Source organism: Fringilla coelebs, assembly GCF_963513975.1.
Source record: "Fringilla coelebs genome assembly, chromosome: 2".
Classification (NCBI taxonomy): Eukaryota; Metazoa; Chordata; class Aves; order Passeriformes; family Fringillidae; genus Fringilla; species Fringilla coelebs.
The window spans coordinates 67,151,921-67,171,557 of record NC_140029.1 but is presented as its reverse complement, the minus strand read 5'-3'; the positions used below and the strand labels follow the sequence as shown (position 1 = coordinate 67,171,557).

At 37.8% G+C, this 19,637-nt stretch overlaps 1 protein-coding gene across 3 annotated transcripts; it reads right to left on the bottom strand.

Moving 5' to 3' along the window:
- Positions 1–1,213: 1,213 nt before the first annotated feature.
- On the bottom strand, positions 1,214–18,559 carry SPART (spartin). Of its 3 annotated transcripts, XM_084201106.1 has the most exons (10): positions 18,460–18,559; positions 12,739–13,571; positions 11,416–11,613; positions 10,306–10,410; positions 8,436–8,565; positions 7,453–7,647; positions 6,325–6,483; positions 6,156–6,246; positions 5,104–5,164; positions 3,292–3,431 (listed from the first exon to the last, which is right to left on the bottom strand). In XM_084201106.1, the coding sequence occupies exons 2-9, from the start codon at positions 13,567–13,569 to the stop codon at positions 5,104–5,106; spliced, it is 1,770 nt and encodes a 589-aa protein (XP_084057232.1). In that variant the 5' UTR covers positions 13,570–13,571; positions 18,460–18,559; the 3' UTR covers positions 3,292–3,431. The 3 variants fall into 3 exon arrangements, with proteins under 3 accessions (XP_084057230.1, XP_084057231.1, XP_084057232.1); XM_084201104.1 differs by lacking the exon at positions 5,104–5,164 and having other exon boundaries at positions 1,214–3,431; XM_084201105.1 differs by lacking the exons at positions 5,104–5,164; positions 10,306–10,410 and having other exon boundaries at positions 1,214–3,431.
- Positions 18,560–19,637: the final 1,078 nt, after the last annotated feature.

Below are 19,637 nucleotides of genomic sequence, written 5' to 3'. Positions count from 1 at the left end.
ACAGCAAACACTGAAGGGCTCCTGGGCTGCCGTAGCAAGGGCCTGGCCAGGAGCCTGAGGGAGACAGTTTTTCCACTCTGTTCAACACATGCTGAAGTGCTTAGCTTTTGACTCCCAAACAAGTCCCAAGGGCTGCATTAAGTCAGGAACTTGCCTTTGTTCAGGCTAGAGAAGAGAAGGCATAAAGAGAACTTAGTGTTGTAATTAGCTATGTAATAGGAAAGTCTAAATAAGATAGAGAAGCCGAAGTTTCCTCCAGTGTGCATGATGGAAGGATATGCAATAGAATGCACCCGCATTTAAAAATGTTTGGCTCAGTATAAGGGGAAATAATGAGCAGAGTCAAGTTGGGTAAAAGTTGCCCAGAAGGGCTTTGAAGTCTCCATCCTTGGAGATAATCAGAACAAGAGCAGAATTGGGGCAGACTACTGTGCTCCAGGCTGGACCTGTTTTGAGCAGGAGGTGGATTACAGACCAGGAGCTCCCTTCCAACCTTCATCATTCTATCCAAAGCTGGTCAGCATGTTTTTTTGTAGTGGAAGGTAGGTTTGCCAATTCTTTTTAAAGGATTGTGGATTTATTCAGGGAACATTAAAAATAGGCTATTCCAAGTTGGTTTTAAACCAGCATTAAACAAATCAATCAAACAACCCTTGGAATCTAGAAGAATCTGTTCAAATAGAGGGGTTTACATTTGAGATAAGAACAACGGTTTATATCTACACAATGATGAAAATTCCAGAGATGGCCGTAGCTTAGAATGACTTAGGGATCATTGAAAGTAATCCTCTCAAGACAAGATCTGAGACCAATATTGTAGCAGAAAAGTATTTGAATAATTTGGAAGTAAGAATGCCTTAGGAAATCACGTAGTAGCTAATACACTACACAGCTTAGTAAAATTTCTAGGACTTCCATGTATCAAAAGATGTTCAAAGAAACAAAATCAAGCTATGAATAGAAAGCCAACCTAAGACAGGAGGTTTTGGGAGATTAATATATAAAAGGGAGAGCTGAGATAAGGCAGTAAATGTGAGAAGGCTGTTGTATATGGTAGAATAGAGGAGAAGCCTATGGAGTTGCTACTCTGGGCCTAAGAAGTGGCAGGTGAAGTGAGGTAAGTTCAAGCATACTATCAGCTGGGAAAATTAACTAAACTTTGGAACAATGTAAAAGGGAAGATCATGGATATATCACATTACAAACTGTAAAATGGGGTAGGCATCATTCAAAAAATAGTTTTAATCCATTTTGAAAGACATACACATGACGAGAACAACAGCAGGCTAAGCTGGACACCACTACCTGATACTGATGGCATTTAAATGTTGTTTTTTCTCTGTGACTCCAATGTGGTCTCTTGAAGACTGTAACACCTTGATCTTAACTGTTGTTTTAATGCAAATTTTTGCTTTGATGGTTTATAGATGAAATGGAACAGTATGAGCTATATGCAAAACCTTGAAATGCAAGGGAGAAAGAAGATACAAATACCTATATTCCTATTGTAAATACAGCTCATAGCAACAAAAAACGCTTTTGCTAGTGTTAAGTCTTCAGCAATCTTTAACTGGTTACACAAGCTGACAAGTGGCAGACTATAGTAACAGAAATTGTTGCAGTCTACTTGGGATGAAACTTATTAGTTTGAAATATTTAAGCTCTAGTTGATGAGCTTGTTTATACTGTATATATACCCCAATACTGCTATTTTATTACTTCTAAAGAAGTCCTAGTTCTTCCACTTATGGATCCAGATAGTAGCTTCATATCATAAAAAGGTCAAGCACAGATTTTTATCTTTATTTGCATAAATCAAAGTTACACTTCAAGTGGTTAGATCCTTTCTTTCACATTTCTCACCTTAAGCAGACACCTGCAGTAGCTACCACAAAATATGGACCTACTACCATTCTAACAGACTGTAGTTATTACTTTATTTTTCAATCTTCTACAAATATCACTTGCCAACAACAACTTAAGCGTTATTTTCTCCATCTACATGAAAAGGAGATAAGTCATAAGTTGTTGGCATTCTGTCTGTTGCAGGTCCAGCCAATATTAGAACGTGCAGTAGCTTTAAAACTCAATACTAAAGTGTTAAATAAGTAGCAGTGTCAAAGCATCTCAAGGATTTAACATCTTGAGTTATTTTATACTGTGGTACAAATGGGATGACAAATCTACACAGAAGTGTCTATTCTACACAACTCTTCATTAAAAGCGCTCATTGTCTTTTTCAACACCTCACACCCTTGTGCAACTATCAATTTAATGGAAAAAAGATGAAGACCATTAGAACTATTTGTTCAAACATTAGGAGTCTTCCATTAGGAGGTCATGATATATAATCTGAATCTTTCTGGATCAGCTGAAAAGTGCAGAATGCATAGAATTTCCCAGTGCCCTCTAATATTTTCACAGAAAAATACTTTAATTTATGCAAAACCATACTTATTCTCTCTACATAAAAACCTGAATTTCCAAGAATCCTTGTATATTCTTTATGAAGTCAACTGGAAAATGCATTTTTCTAGACCTGTATATACCCTCTTTTAGAAAAAATACTTGGTATCTTTGGTTTACTTATATGCTGGATGAGGAAAAAAAAAGTTTGAAAGGGAATGACTACCTAATTACCTGAGGTTCATCTTTCATTTCTCCTAACATGAACTTTGGGTAAGATCAGCTTTTTTGTAGGTGAAAAGATAAATTCTCTACAAAACAATGAAACACAATGCTTATATTAGTAGTGCATATTAAATAAGACAAGGCTTGATTAGTAAAACTAATTCTTAAGGATAGTTATAAAACCAAAACTGGTAATTTTACTTATTCCAGAATTAGCAACCCTACTCTTTCTGTATCACCACCTTCTTTATAAATATAAAGTGTTACAAAAATATTCACAATAGTATTTCTGTATTAATCTATTACTCTATATATTATTTTGAAAAAGTGCTTAAAGATGCAAGTACATGAACTGCAAACTCATATCCTTCCAGTTGCCTAAAGCTCTGATCCAGTTGTTTAAACCCCTTGTTCTGTACTGAACAAGGAGGTAACAACTTTCATTTTTCCTCTTACAAATGCTCTTCCTACTTTTCATTTTCCTGCCAAATTAAGTAACAGTTGCTTGAAAAGTACAGTGTGACTTATGTTCAATGTCAGATGAGCAGTATAGTTACTTCTAAATAGGAAGTTTAATTTCTAACGTAAGGCTCTGAGAAGTATTTAATTGCTTTCATTTTTTACCCTTCTTCTCATTATCCAATACTTTATATTCATCTAGCACAGCATGGCCGGTTTCCTTTGCAGTTCTCTTTACAACAGATTTGATACCAATATTTTCAATGTTAAATGCTGTAACACCAACATTGATTGCAGAATTCATAGCGTTGTCTGTAGCATCACCAGCATCGTCTCCATACCTAAGGAAAGACAGCAGTTTTGTAGATTTGTATACTTAATATTTTAATCTTTACGGGAATTCTTTTGAGAGGTAAAATTCAGGCATTACCAAGAAAAAAATAATAAGCACAGTGCCCAAATGTCTAAAGAATAAAATTAAAATTTATGAAGCCATTTGAATAAAGGCTGCTCCTCTATCAGATCAATTGCTCTTTGACAATACCAATATGCTTCTACTCTTTTTCTTCAAGAATGCTTCCAGTCTTTCTCCCTTTTTCCCCTCTAATTTTGAAGAGTAAAAAACTTATTTATAGAATAATAAGAAGGGAGGGGAGCTAAGTTTTGTGCAATCACTAAAGGTTCTTTTTCACCTTAGTTCTTAGGTAAAATTCCTACACTCTCTATATAGAAAGCCAACTGTATTCCAGGCTGCATCCAAAGCAGCATGGCCAGCAGGCGATTCTGCCCCTCTCCTCTTCTCTTCTGAGACCCCCACCTGGAGTGCTGCATCATACACAACTCCAAAAGGGTCAACAAAACTATCTTGAGGACACAATGAAAATTATGAAGTGATAAAACCCTTTGGTCTCTCCCATGGGCTGTGAGTCCAGCTTCTTTGTGCTTTAGTGGGCAAGTTGGCAGTCTCAGACTAAGGAATCAGTTGTGCACAGAGAGCACAATGAAGGAGGACAAGAGTACAGTGAGAGCAGTAACTCCAACTGTTCTGGGTAGCCAGACATTTCTCCAGAGAGCACTGCAGTCAGACAAACCAGGGCAAAGGGAAGTATTCCTGGCAGCATCAGAATCCCAGCAGTCAGCAGAGTTACTTTTTCCCTGTGCCTGTTATGACAAGAGGTTCTTTGAGGACCTCAAGATAGAGAGACACAAAGAATATAAAAGAATCCAAAAATCTATAACATATCATTACAGCAGCCAGAGCATGTGGCTGGAACTAACAATGAGACCGAATAAAAAGAATTTAAGGGTTTTTTTGTTTTGCCTTTAATTCTGTGATAGCGCAACAGCCTTGATTCATCAACAATGGATTTGCAGGTCAGAGAATTAATCTCACAGCAGAAGTATCTGTCAGTTTGATTAGTTTGTCAATTTGATTATTTTCACATCAGGAACATCAGAAGCCAGTATAGCATTAGTAAAATAAGTAACCTCATTTAAAGTAGGATTGTAGCTTATCCAGTACAGTAAGAGTAACAACTTCCTAATGTCTGATAACTAATTTTTTTGTTTGCCTGCCTGAAGTGCATAATTTTTAACTCTTTTTAAAAAAATTGTGCAGATACATACACTGCATTTATTTAAATAGTTTTAAAAAAAGGTAGTAGCATGGAACTTTGGCAGCTTACTTCTGAAGGTATGTTTTCCCACCCATTCTAATCAACATGCATAAGATAAGCATCTCTAAAATTCCATCCACAAGGATACTGCAGCTAAATTTTAGCCAACTTTTTATTTAGAGACACTGATGGTGCTCCTTTAGCTTTGTTTCCATTAAGTGGAATTTAGTGCATTCACTGGTGTTTTGAGTGACAGATATCCTTGTCACTGAAATAAAAAAAACAGCTTACGGAAGGGAGATTATGTAAAATTTTAATCTAATTATAAGGATAGATTTTAAAGATTCCATATAAAATATTTTCAATCATATTGCAGTTAGCCATAATAGGTAGTTACTTATTGTTTTTCACTCTTAGTGTCTGTTGTCTGCTGATCTCCATATTTCCTATATTTGTATCTAAAACAAAAACATTAATGTGAATTTATGTGAAATGAGTACCAGTACAATTTCTCCTGACATTCCTACTGCAAACAAACATTAGCAATAAACCACAACTGACTAGAACTTTGCTATTTAGCTGCCTATTTGAAATGCATCACAACACAACCCTGAATGCCAATCTGCTTAATACTGTATGCTGATGTTTATCTTGTCACCATTAGCTTGTAGCCTGTATGCACTTTCAGCAATCCTTTTAAATATTGCTTTTGCTACACTTACCACCAATTCCATTTGAACTGCTTGCTTCTGCTTACTCTTCACTTTCTGTTAAATCTACTGCCCCTTTTGTGAAGGATGCATTTCATGTTTCACAGTTATTTCAATATATTCCATTATTCTCCACAGCATATTCCAGTACATGCATACAGCTTTCATCCTTCCATCAACTTAGTATCATCATCTTAATCCCAAATGTTATTGTCCTCTTCCCCCACTAACTTCTTCTAAGAACCTCTTTATTTTGCAAGTGAGGCTGTTCTATTATTACTATATATGGCTTAGATTTCCTTACAAAATTTCTTTTTTTGTACTGCCTTGCTTTAGCCAAACCTGCTGATAGACAAGGTTCTTTTATTTTTCATAAATTTAGCTAAGTTTGCATAAATTCAGGATTAGAGCTCAGAGGTTTAAACCAGGAACTTTTTTCATAATGATGTTATATAACAAAGCAAAGATATAAATTTGAACATTGTTTGTAAGACAGCCTGAAGCTGTAATACTTCTACAAAGAACTAAAATAATATTTCCTACAATCATTTACTCATTTCCGATTTTTGCATACAAGATATGCTCAGTACTGTGCACCAACTTATCACACGCTACATAACTACAGCAAAGGAGGCATTTCAGTTAACTTCTCTGCACTTTTGTAAGCTTTTTTTTTGCCAGTATTCAGGGACAATAACAGTGTGCTGTAGAAGATGAAAACAATAAAAACATAACTTACTTGTATTTGACCGTTTTTACAGTCTCCGTTGAAACACTTTTAGCAATGCACTTCGCTGCACTTTCTAAACCTTGCCACACTGTTGAAAACCCTGTAGAAACAATCAGCTTATTTGAGTTCATTCCATTAAAAGTATGTCATTAAAAAAAGTGTAAGGAATTTTTATTACCTTGAACTCCACTTGCTGCTACCACCAGAGCACCATCAAAAGTAGATTTGCCATCTTTATCTTTCTTTAGTGATTCTGGAACTAACTTGCTGCCATGCTTCTTCACATGTGGAGCCAGCTCCTTTCCAACACAGCTTGCTATAGAACACACCCCTTCAACTACCATAAAACAATAGTATACAGGTTATTAAGTGAGAACATACAACATCCTTCTTTAAAAATCTTTAATCATAATTAACAGGAAGTTTCAGTGAAGTCTTAAGTGATGTTTCTATTTAAATATGCTTATAAGAAACACAGACTCTAATCCACATGTAAGTGCCCAACTGATACAAAGCAACTTTATTTTTCAGGTTCTACATAGCTGTAAATCCTAAAAAACATGTAAGACTGGCCTTGTGAATAAAAAGTCATATATACATATCTCACACTCAAATTTCAAGAAACTGTTTCCAGTGCTTTGTTATCTCTAATTTGTAGATAAAGAACAAGCTGCTGCTTTCCTGACGTGTCTTCTGTAGAAGTCTTTCTTACAAGCATTCCAACCCTTCAAAGTAGTTTTATAAGATCAGCACAATTTACTTTTAAACTTGGATGAGTCACTAGACAGTAAATATAAACATTATACGCAAATAAATAACAAAATTAAGTTACTGTGAGTTGTTAGGGTTTCCAGGCACCTCTGAATACCAGGCCATTACTATTTTGATATTTATACATAGTCAGACTGGTTTCAGCTGTGCGTGTTTAAAAATATGCATACACAAATTCTCTTGTTACTGTATGTTAGTAACCAGTGAGAGTAGAGGTTTAAAAGATTTGGTTATCAGCTTAAAAAAAAAAGACAAGATTTTGAATTAACTGCCTAAAACTTTCAAAAGAATGTCAAACTTAAGACTATAGAGACTATTCTTTTAGGAAAGAAAAGGATGTCTCAAGGCCAAGTAATATGTACTAGTATTAAAGCATGTCTCTTGCAAGAGATAATGAGGAACAAACTACTGATCTCTGAATTTTATCAAGTCAGTAACTCCTCTAGTTTACTGGCTAGAGAAACCAGCTTGCACTTTACTAAGTTTTTATTATTTAAGGCAAAAATATTATATTCTATGAGATGGAAATTTTTACCTAAGAATTGGCTGACTTTCACAGCTCCTCCAGTAGCCTGTTTTGCTACATGAAGTCCCTTTGCTACAGTTGGGTTGACTTCCACAGGCTTTTCTTCTGGTTGAATGTGCTCTCGCAGTTTAGAGGCTCCTTTGTGAATAGCTTTACCCGTGTATTCTGCTCCTTTCATTAGGCCCCAGCTTACCCAAGATGCACCTTCAAGACAAAAATTGTTTTTCTTGGTATGTACAATTTTATGGACTGTGATTCCTTCAGTTATCCCTCCTCTGCCTCTGCAAAACAGGAATGTTTAGAAACATTCCTGACTGGAGCCTGCAATTATATTCTCCCCTGAATGGGACAGCACAGAAATCCTGCAGTAATTTCTGCACCTATACCACCACTTTTAACATTCATTTTATTTAAGTTTAATACAGCCAGCCCACATCCAAATGCCAGCCTAATACAGATACTCAGTTTTTCAATGGATACGCAAGCACCAGCTGAGTTAGAATTGATAGAACTGCACATCTCAATGCTATTAGCACTCAGGAAAACATACAAATACAACCCTCTAGCTCTCCTTGAAGATTCATATATAATCAGCTGTTGGTCATCAGTATATTCCAAAGGTTCTCACAGGAAAAAAACCCCACATGTTTATCTGCAGAAATCATAACAGATGCCTGCTGTAATATGTGTTCATACAGGGGTAAAATTGTTCTGTCACAGTGGTTTGAGTCCCAGCAGGTGTTATTCTAATAGAGTCAAACGAGAAGCCAAACTCATTTGCAATGAACAAACTGTTGGCAATGGACTTATATTCTGCATGCTTTTTATAAAGCTCATCAAAGCATCCTTTAGAGGGTCAACACTGGAACTAGTGAACAACTACTTCTGATCACTCTGCTTCTATCACTACCCATGCATTTAGGTGAAAATACTGTTTAAATGTCACTAACATTGGTTTTAATTCAACACAAGTCCCCTTTTTGCAGCTGTACCTGACAAGATTCCATGGGCAACTTTCTCACTCCATTCTGGTAACTCTTTCTGATCTTCTGTTTCTTCAGGTTGTGGCTGGATATGTACAGTCTGAGGCAAGTGAATTGCATCACTAGAGGCTTCAGAAGGCTGACAAGTGAAAGCAAACATCTGAGCATCTACTTTGCAACATATCATCAGTATTTCTGGTTTAGATCATACACATCCACTGTCAAATAATACCGAAGTTGTGCATGCCTTGGGTAAGTGTACAGAAACTGAGCTAAATTTAACACCCAATTATTTTTTCCACAAAAATTCTAGACATCCAAAAGCTTATCAGGCAGGTCAGCTTTTTGTACACTTTTTTCATCCAGCTACAATGAAAAGGTTTGCTTGCCAATGCAGACATATGGCCAAATAACTAAGCAGAGAAAATTTACACTACTAGGTCACCAGGAAAAGAGATAAGAGACTGTCCATCTCTCATTTTTATCTTCTCAGCCAGAAGTCAACTCTGTTGCTATTCAGCATGGGAACTGCAGTCTCTGGTTAGAGAATGCAGATACACTAAAGGAATGCAGCTGTTGAGATTGTTTTGTTCCTCATTCTTTCCTCCCAAATTCAAAAATAAAGGAGATTATTCATGCTGTGTGCTGTTGCTGCTTTTTCAGACTGGCACAGCCAAGGAAAACATCAAATTGTGCACAATACTGACCCCTATTAAAGGCTGGATGGACAGGTCCTTTGTTACTTCATGTCAAACTACTGTTTTTGGAGTAGATGTTAATCATTAAAACACAGCAACCACTACCACAGGCTGCTTAGCACTTCTAAAATGTGTAACAGCACTTTACACAGTTCACAGACAATGTATATTAAAACTTTAATTACAGAAACCTAAAAAAATTGTAATAGGTTTAAGTTTATGTTAAAAGAACTTTTCCAATGTAAAAGTAAATAAGCCCCTCAAGCATTTCAAAGATTGAAAGCACTGCTAGTTAATGACAGAAAGAAAAAACTTTTTTCTTAGTCTAGAAGAGTCTAAATGAGAGCATTTATAGATTAAACCCGCAGGTGGATAAGAATAGACAATACAGAACAGTATTTGCTATTACAGGGAATTCTTAAATTCCCCTGAAATATTTACTGGATATAAAAGCAGGGTATTGCACATGTTGAATGTTGTAGTACCAACATTAACAGGAAAGTGTAGATGAAACCTTAGGAGGTTGCTACCCAGAAGGTTAACAATGTATCACTGACGTGTACTACATCATCATTTACTGCTTGACAGCAACGTGAAATCTTGGTGCTCAAGAAATGTCTTCAGCATGTGACCATAACACTCTGAGGGCTGAGCAGGAGAAATTACCTCAATGAACAGCTATAGGTAAAAACCAAAAAAAACTATTAAAAAACCCAAACTATGTTTCAGATGTAATTTAGTTACACCACAGGTTGGAGCAGTATAAAGAAAACCAGCCAACAAGACTTCTAAGATCTACCCTAAGGAGCAAAAATGGATTCTCTAATAAAGACAGGGGACTCAGTATTGTAACTATATTAAATATAGTTGTCAATTAAATCCTCATGATTACTATGTAAAACAGACACATTAAATGGCCATCAGACTAGGCTTTGGAATACTCGTGCTATATCACAGTTTTTAAGACTTCAGAAATATGCTGATTTGAAATGTGGCAAGCTGCAGTAACAGAATTGGTGTTTGACAAGAAACCAAACAACAACACAAAAAAGCCATCCAACAAAAAAATAACCACAGGACACAGCATACACAGCTGCTGTCAATCAAATCAGCAATTCTAACATGCACTTCTGTGACTTTTTTTTTTTTACTAGAGGATTTTGGAATGTCCTGGGATTTACCTGGACTTTGTGGCCAGACCTCTGTTTAAATTTATCTTCAAAATGTGCTCTTATAGTTGCTGGGAGCTCTGAAGGTAACCCTACTCTCTCATGGGATCCTGGCACCTGTGACATCGCATCAGGGAACATTAACAAAAACACAAAGTTTTAGGAAAATATGGAACGAATAAGATACCCACTTTGAACTACTTCTACACAGGAAAAATGACAGAAGTTTATCCAGTGAGCAAATATCACATAATTCTGTAGTACTTTCCTCTTTTAAGTAAAAGTTAATGGCCTCCTGTGCTAGTGAAATTCCCTGCTGAACTCACCAGGATTTACATCATAACAGAACTCCACCCTCATGGGATGCCCCAAATGGGTCCTTCATCATCAATGAATTCAGCTTTTGGTGATTCAACAAATTCTTGCATGAAAAGATTTAATCATGCTATTATCTTTTAAGTAGTTATTGATCACCACTCATCCTGAAATTATGCTCCAGGGCTCTTACAGTAATATTTTCCACTTTATTACAAATCACTGAATTTTATTGCACATTCTTTAGACTATGGGTTGTTTTTTTTTTTGTTTTCTCTACCTGTCAACCTCTTACTGCAATAAGGAACCAGATTTATCTACTTTGAGATCCCATTGGAAGGCAGATTTCTGAGGTACATACTATTTTCACAGATCTTCTCTGAAGTGGCTTAACATTTTTGAACTGTAAAGACGTTTAGGCACAATATTCCAAGAATGCAGTCATCAAAACTATGCAGAGAGCTATGTGCATGTACACATATGGAAAAGCATGCTTTCTCCTAAGCACATAATTTCATTTTGGGTCCTGTGTTCTCTTTCAGAAAAATAGAGAAAATATAAAAAATGGTCTTGAACTCCACTCTGTGCTTACAATTTAGTATTTTAAAACTTCTGTTGTCTCATCTCATAGGACCTACAGTTTCATTACAACGCTGTTTTATCATGGCAACTTTATCTATTTCTCACAGATGAGCTTACCACCAAGATAAAAATCTGTCATTTTGCACAACTAAATGCAAATGTGAGAATATATTGATGATTTATACCTTTCCTTGTCGGCTTATAACAGACTGCTCAGAAATTTACCTGGATTCGTAGGTCAGACATCTGTTTTAACAGATCCTCAAACAGCTCTCTGTCAGCTGCTGGAAGTTCTGAAGACAGCACTACTCCCACGTAGGACCCTGGTATCTGGGACATTGTGTCGGGGAACATGTAGACCCCAGTATTGCAGCACAGAACAGGAGACTGGGTACACATCAGTGGATACAACCAGTCACAAACCTAGGAAAAACAAGTAGATAGAATCAAATGACACTTCTAAAAAAAAAATATAGGCAGAACATACTGAAACAGGCCATTAACTTGATTTTCCATAAAGTTTCTAGTGGAACCTTCTAGTGAAAGGTTCCCTGCTGATGACAGTGGGGGTGGAATTAAATTATCTTTATGGTCCTTTCCAACTCAAACTGTTTTATGATTCTTTGATGAAAAACAAAGAGCCTTATATGATCTTGAAAAAAAGAAAAAAGAAAAACAATCCCCATGTGATTCTGGAACTATCATTCTTGATTAGTTCTGACAGTCTAATATAGAGAAAATATTAATTTTCACAGGACTAGAATTCAGGCTGGTACTCTCTTAAGTGAGGTCTCATCTTGAGGCCCAAATGAAAAGAACTGCCAAACAAGTCAGGATTCACAGTGCCTGTACCACTTTGCAGATCTCAGGACAGGTTTATATGACAGGACGAATAAAAATGCATGGCTGTCACTGGCCTACTATTGAAGACACCTAACATGAGTGGAGCTGAACCAGCAGACCCCAAACCAGCCAATCTTAGCTGTAACAAGAAGATCCAAAGTCAGAATCCAGACCAGAAATATTATGTTCATTACAGAACATGCCCACATGAAGAAAGCAAGGACTGAAAAAGTAAAAATAATGCATCTCTTTTATCTGTAGTTCTGAGTCTGGATTAACATGGACCCTCAAATTTCAAATTATCAGTTGTAACTGCAATACCTTATCACTAATTGACAATGAAGTGGGTAGCACCTAACCCCATTTTATCCTGATTTGTTACAACAGGTGAATCAAAATGTCTTCTCTACATTTTATGAAATAAGTCAATTCTATGAAATAGAAAGACATGTTAAGTCAAGTCCTTTACATACTAGAATTCACCAGAACACCAATGAGCACTTGAAAACCTTGAGAAGACACAGAGGTGCTTTTCACAGAAAGAGTTGTAGAAGTGGGTACCAGCAGAAAACACCTGTTAACATCCTTTGTTTTATCACAGGGATATTTAGGCCCACAAGAGCAAGAACCTAAGAAGATTTCCTGTTAGAGCTTTATAACAGTTCTCAAAATTTTGATTAAAAGAGAAAACTATTTTCCTGTTACCTGAAGAAATGCCGGTGGACGATTCCGAGCAGCTTCACTATCTGTATCCAAGAACTTGACGATGCGCAGATATCCAGGATATGAAGGAGCACTAACCTGCCCATCAGGAGTCACAAAAAATATCTGTACTCCTTGGGGAATCAAGATCAGCTCATCTGCATCCACTCCCAGGTTTTCTAGGGGAGGTGGCTGAGTACATTTGTTGTTGTAGTAGTCCTCACTGACAGAAGAAAACTCCCCAGAGTCTGTGCCATAGGACACAGTAAAGTGGCCATTGGTAGCTTGAGGAGTATAGGCAGGAGGTGCTTCATTTGGCAGACAAAGAGGTTTTGCAGATGGACTCATAGCTGGAATTTGCCCCCGACTCACAGCTGCAACACTTCCATCTGCTGCAGGCAACTGACTTGGAACAAACAGAGAATTAGGGGGAGGGGGTCTTTCTGGCTTTTCTTTGGAAGGAATGGAGGGGTATAACTTGGGCACCCCAGGAGGAGCATCCATCATAGCAGGAGATGCTTGTACTGGTGGGGTGTTTTGCTCTAGACTGCCGAGTCGAGCACGAACATTTTGCAGGGTCTCTCTCATCTTCTGCTGCATTTGCCTGGCAGACTCCCACTGGGACCCTGCACACGCAGGACCCTCTGATGGAATGCTAACTCCTCGGAGCAAGTGGTTAAGCCCTTGCTCATAGTAACTTCTTGCCTCTTCCTTCTGACCCAGTTCATCTGTATTCAGTCCTTTATTAATAAAAATAAAGGCTTTCCTGTACTCTTCATTAATGGCTTTAATATTTGCATCTTCTTGCATAACCGGATCCCGCAGTTGTTCCATTACTGCAAATTGGAATAAAAATCAATAAGAACATACAGAGAGAAAGCCAAACAATGTTTACCTTAGGATAAAATGTCTTCTTAATGATGACTCTACTGCCTGTATTAGCAGAAAGCTATCTAGTTGCTTGGAACAGTGTCTGATATGTTATGGTTATCGCCTGATAACATTCAGATTCAGCTGACATGATTCCAAGACAGCAAGGAATCTATAACCATCAAATCTAGTTACATCACAGATATTTATTTCTTAAAAGTTAAACATCAGAAGAGCATGGGCATGCCTGATACTAAATTTTTCATCTTCAAGATCAGTAGCAAACAAGAGGAATAAACAAATAACTTTAACTTTCCCAAAAACATCTCTAAGGTTTTAAAAAATTCAGTTACCATTTTGTCAATTTAGATAAAGATGAACTTACAAACAGTACATTTCCATTTGAATAATTTAAGAGAAAGCACTCAACAGATTTTTAGATCTCGATCAACTAACATCAGCAAACAAAACTGTGAAATACTTTGAACAGTTAAAGCTGTGCTTTACAAAATAAAAACATGGAATTACTTATTTCCTTTACAGTGTTTATAGAGTGAGAAAAGGCAATTGGTGTTTTACAATCCTTGCAGCCCTGGTGACAAAAACTGGAAGTACCAACAGGTACAAAAGTTTGCAAATTCTAGGTCTATTTTGGAATGTATTCCTCAAACTGCCTGATGTTATTTCAACTGAAGAGCAGAAAAGAATCCAGTAGGCTTGCTTGAATTCTAAAATGTGTTAACTCATTGTTTTAATTGTACACAGATTGTCGGTCTTGGCCAAACACAGGAAATACAAATAATTAATTTCAATGAATTTGGGTTTGGTTTGGGCTTTTTTGCTGGTAGCCTTGAGAGCCACTGTTAATTCAGGAAATTCAGGCAATTATACCAGAAGAGAATAATGATGGTGGGCAACAAAAATGGGATACTATATTAAATTAAAGAGCAGATATTTTCAAGCAAAACCATGATTCTCTGCTGTAAGGGAGATGAAAGAAAGAAGACATCTGTCAATCACAATGATATTAAGCCACAGAAAACATGGGGGCAAGTAAAATACAAAGTGCAAAACTGAAAATACTTCCATTACATGGGCAGAAGCATTAATACCACTGTACAGAACACTGGTGAGAATTCACACACTGAGCCACATCCAAGAAGATGCCAGAAGAGGAAGAGGTGGGCAGGTTTTTTCCCTGATGAATCAACCTCTCTTCCCTAGAAAGGTGTAGGTTTGGCTTACCAAGGCAATACAACAAAGGCTAAGAAATTGGATTAGTCTCTACAAATATAATGGGTGAAAAGAAGAAAGTAAATCAATAATAATAAATAATTACTTGGAAAGAAAAAAGAATTAAATCCAAACTTGTAATAAAATCCCGAAATAGTGCCTACATTTAAGTTTATTTAATGTCTCTTCTTGTTTTAGACTATCAACAAACTAAAAAAAAGAATTATCTGGAAAATATCCTTCCTCTACTCCGACAAAAACAGAGAAACTTACAAAGTGCAGGTCATGAAAAGATTTTAAAGAGACAAAGACTGTTTTGTTCTACTCCCGCACACTATAATGAAAATGCAGACAGCATTTAGGTGACTGATGCCTCTGCAGTCACACAACAGAACTGCCATGTAATCTGGGAGGCATCTGTTTTTTTGATGCTACAGAATCCAATTTCACATAAAGTCTAGATGTGTGGTTTCAGCACAATAACAGATACATAGCTCAGAATACAGCAGAGGTGCTTGAGAAGGGAGCCCAGGGGAGTGGGTCAGCAGCAGCTCAAGCCACCATGTTCACTGCCCATCCTGTAGCAAATTTTGGGCTAGAGGAGAGTTTGCTGATTGACTGCAGTCACTTGTTGCCAAGAGGCTCAGCCTCTTTAAGCTAAAGAACAACACTGTCATAAGTGTGTATTTACTAACCACCAAGGACATCACCTTAGAAGTTAAAAGTATGCTCCTGACCGGAACAACAGCAAACAATTAGAGTAAAAGCAATTAGAAAGAACTCCTTACAAGGTTGTGAATATAACTGGATCCTTACAGCAAAAAAACATTGTGACAGCCAAACCACATCACTGTGTGTCAACAGTTGTATTTACTATTGAAAAATCCACTTTTCCTTTTAATTAGAGTATGAAGATGAAAACCAATTTAACAGTAAGGACTCTGATTTGAGAATTAAAACACAGAAAATGTTTAGAAGACTGAGAAGGACAGACAAGTATCATCACCATTTACTTCTCTATTGAGCAAAACTGGTTTAAGATTTTTAGTGCTGGTATCCCCAAGCCTGTATAAAGTCCTTTCTCAAGGCTTGAAGTAAATTATTCATTTGTGTGAACACAACTGCAGTACAAGTCCCCTTTGACCCTTGTTTATTGATTTGTTTTTTTTTTTTCTGGGTGAGGCTAATGCCAAGATACTTTACTGGTTTCAAATAATTCTTTTGCTAGTGATTGCCAGCATATAACAAGAAGAGACATCAAGTAAAATCTTAACTACATTTCAGCTTATTAATTAATTTACTCTTCACTGTATAGTTCTCATACTGACAACAGCACTGTTCTTCCTAAAGCTCAGTCTTTAATGACACTAGAAAAGGTCTGTAAGTAAATGGAGATGTCAGCACAATCTGTGTCCACAGAGCACTGGTGCACAGCAGAGCTACAAAAGCTGGCTCAGTAACTCTGATTGTCTGAAACATCCCAAGTTTGCAGCATATGTGCAGCACAGTCACCTCCAAATAATGCATTTGGTTGGCAGAGCACTTGAAAATGGAGGAAGGACATCACAGTGGATTTCAAGTTAAACATGTGAGAACTAAAAGTCAGCCCAAAGAACTGAATTTCATTCATTCTTAGTAATTGATAAAAACTAATACAAAATAATTAAATAAGCTTATCTAATTGCTTCCTCACAACACAAGAATAAATATTTTCTGAAAGAGAACATTTAAACAGTAATCTGATCATATCCAAGGAATATCCTCATTCACTCTTATTTTCAGGGTACGATCTTAATATAGCATTTAAGTGTCCTGCATGTTTTAATACTAATCTGTAATCCACTCCTGTACAATGCTGAATCTCATTTCCTCTGTTTTAAAGCTGTAATGAATGGGAAAATGTGTATTACAATACTGAGAGCACTGCCAGCTAATCTTTGGTCCTATGGCCTGTTCAGATCAGCCCAGATCTGCACCATTTAGTGTTGATTAAGATTCAGAAGAACTTTGTCTCAGAGAAAGCCAGTCCAAAACTGAGGCAAGAACTAAAGGGCACTGTAGATAATCACAGATCAGTCGAGCACTTGAGCCCTTTTTCTTCTACCAGTACAGATATACTCTGTGGTTTTAAGAGACTTGACCAAAGGAGGCTACAGTGCAACAATGAAACTTGAGTTTAATTTGATATTGTAAACTATCATCTCACCCACCCTTCCTCTGAAGCAGGAAAGTCCACTCCATTAAAAAGTAATGTATATTAACAAAAATACAGGTCAATGGTAGATCTCACTGCTAGACTGTAAACATGAAGTCTAAGGCTTATTAAGAAGATTAAACAGCCTGACTGACAGAGGCAAGATACACTTGCCAACTCACTATTTTTGAAGGAGAGCAGGGGAGGAAAATGCAAATCAAATAAAAAAAACCAAAAACAAACTAAAACACCTGTAATCCAAGAGTAGTTCTTATTTGTAAAGCTGTTTTCTCTCAGCCACCAAATAAGAAGTACCATGCAAACCCAATAGTTTATGCCTTATTTCTCTATGAAAAAAGCAAGTAAGAAAGCATTACTAACTTTTAAGAATTGAAAGAATTAAATGGTACCTAGAATATAAACTAATACAAACCAGGTACTAGATAAGAAATTTACCTTTTTGTGCTTTTAGCTTATTTAAATTGTTTAAAGAAGCCTTTAAATTTTTCATTAAGTGGTGGCCTACTCCTAGTTTTTAAGCAAAGAATGAAAATTTGTCAGGCTAGATAATATCACTAGACAACAGAAAGAGTCAGTGCTATTAAAGTAATTCTTCCTCTCAAAATTACCAAATACTTCAGCAAACTGCCATCCTCTGACATTTCAACCTACACCTTCTTTTAAGGCTGATGGTATCGTAGCACCTACATTCACTCAGCCAGCACGTCTAATTTTCCTCATCTACTGCTGCTTTAAGATTATTTCTGTCCAAATAAAAGAGCTTCCTTCTTGACTCCTCGGTCTGCAGCTCCATCACATGCTGTCACCACAAAGCTTTCAGGCCCCGGGTGCCTACTTGTCACTTCTCTAAAAGAGAAAGCAGAAAACCAGGAGGGCAGACAATGCCCTTCATCTCGCAGCTGCGCTGCCCAGCACTGACTTTTTTCACAGCACCGAAGTACAAAGACGTCGTACTACCATTCCAAAACATTGCAAGATCGTCATGGAAAATTCAGTGTTATGTAAGACTGCTATTTAATACTATTTCATTAGCTATGTGCGCCTGCCGGTTTCTGATCTCTACCAACGTTTTACCAGATTCAAGAAACTCAAAACGGTCTGACACGAACCCTTTAAAACAAAACAAACAAGACAAAATAAAAGGAGCACCTTTCCAAAGTACTCTGACAAATAACCGCTCAAGACATTCAATACATTATTTACCACCGGAGTCACCTCAACCTGCCCACATCCCGGCCCTCCCCGCCTCTCCCTCCCACCACCTGCCCGCGGGGGCTCCCGGCTCTCCGGCGCCAGCCCCACGGCCGCCGCCCGCTCCGGTGCCTCCCCCTGCCCGCCCCGCTACAACCAGAGCCCCTAGGATCCGCAGGGACCCCTGACAGGGCCCGACCCCGCGCCTGCCTCACCGAGCCGGGAGCCTCCACCACGCCGAGCCCTGCCACGCCTCGCCTGGCCCGGCCCGGCCCGGCCCCGCCTGCGCCACCGCCCCCGCCCGGGTCAGGCGCAGCGGGCGGGGCCGAAGGGTCGCGGCTGTGGCGTCACCCGGCGCGGGCAGGCCTGAGCCCGGGGCGGAGCTTTATCAATTAATGAATAACGCTGAAGTGTGCCGTTTGTCCTTGTTTTGGTGTGATTTTTGTTTTGTTTTGTTTTCTGTTTGTCTCCTTGTATTTTCGAGGGTTGGTTGGTTGTTTTTGGGAGTTGGGTTTTTGCGGGGGGGGGCGTTGGAAGGCTGCGCAGAAGATTAAAAACGCAAAATTGGAAATGCGGAGTTAGAAAGCAGCGCGTCTCCTACCCTATCCCTACTTAAACTTCTTCTTTTTGTTTTTTCTTTTTTTCTCCTTTTTTTTTAATGCTCCTGATGTTTTGGAGGAACGGACGTCTGCATGTTGATTTCACTTCGCTATAAAGTAATTTCACTGGAACATGGAAGATCGCTTCTCTTTTGACTTCTGGTTTCTGTGGCTCTCACCGCCATCTACAATCACGTCAAACTGAAAAATAATGTATACCCCCAGTGATACCATGGGGGGTTTTTTCCTATTGTTTTTCAGTAGCTGAGTGGCTTTGCCATTTGTAAGGAATTGAGTTAGTAATTTAAATCCATTTATCGCTTCATCTTTTAATGAGAATCTGTAACTCTAATTAGGCGTATGTACAAAAGCACGTATACCCAAATTCTAGTTATGGAGTCAGTATGAATATCCAAAAAATGGAAAAATAAGGCCCAAAAGCTATCATTCTGAAGAGTCCTCTTTCATGTAATGTTTTTACATTTCATTTTTACTTACTGTAATTGTGCCAAAGTGGCAGGCTGCGCTGAGCAGGGTTGTACTTCCAAAGGTGGCTGTCTCCAGGAGAGACTTACTTACCAGCCTGGGCAAGCTGGAGCTGCTTGCTGCCCTAAATGTTGGGCTGTGGGATGAGGAATATGCATTTGTGCACTGGTGCTGTGAAAAAAAGAAAAATTATCTCACTAAACATCCAGCACTTGCCTCAGAACATGAACACTCATGTTTTCAGTCAGATTTCCAACTGTTCATTGAAACAGCTGCTCAAATTACTGGATATAATCTGGCAGTATATT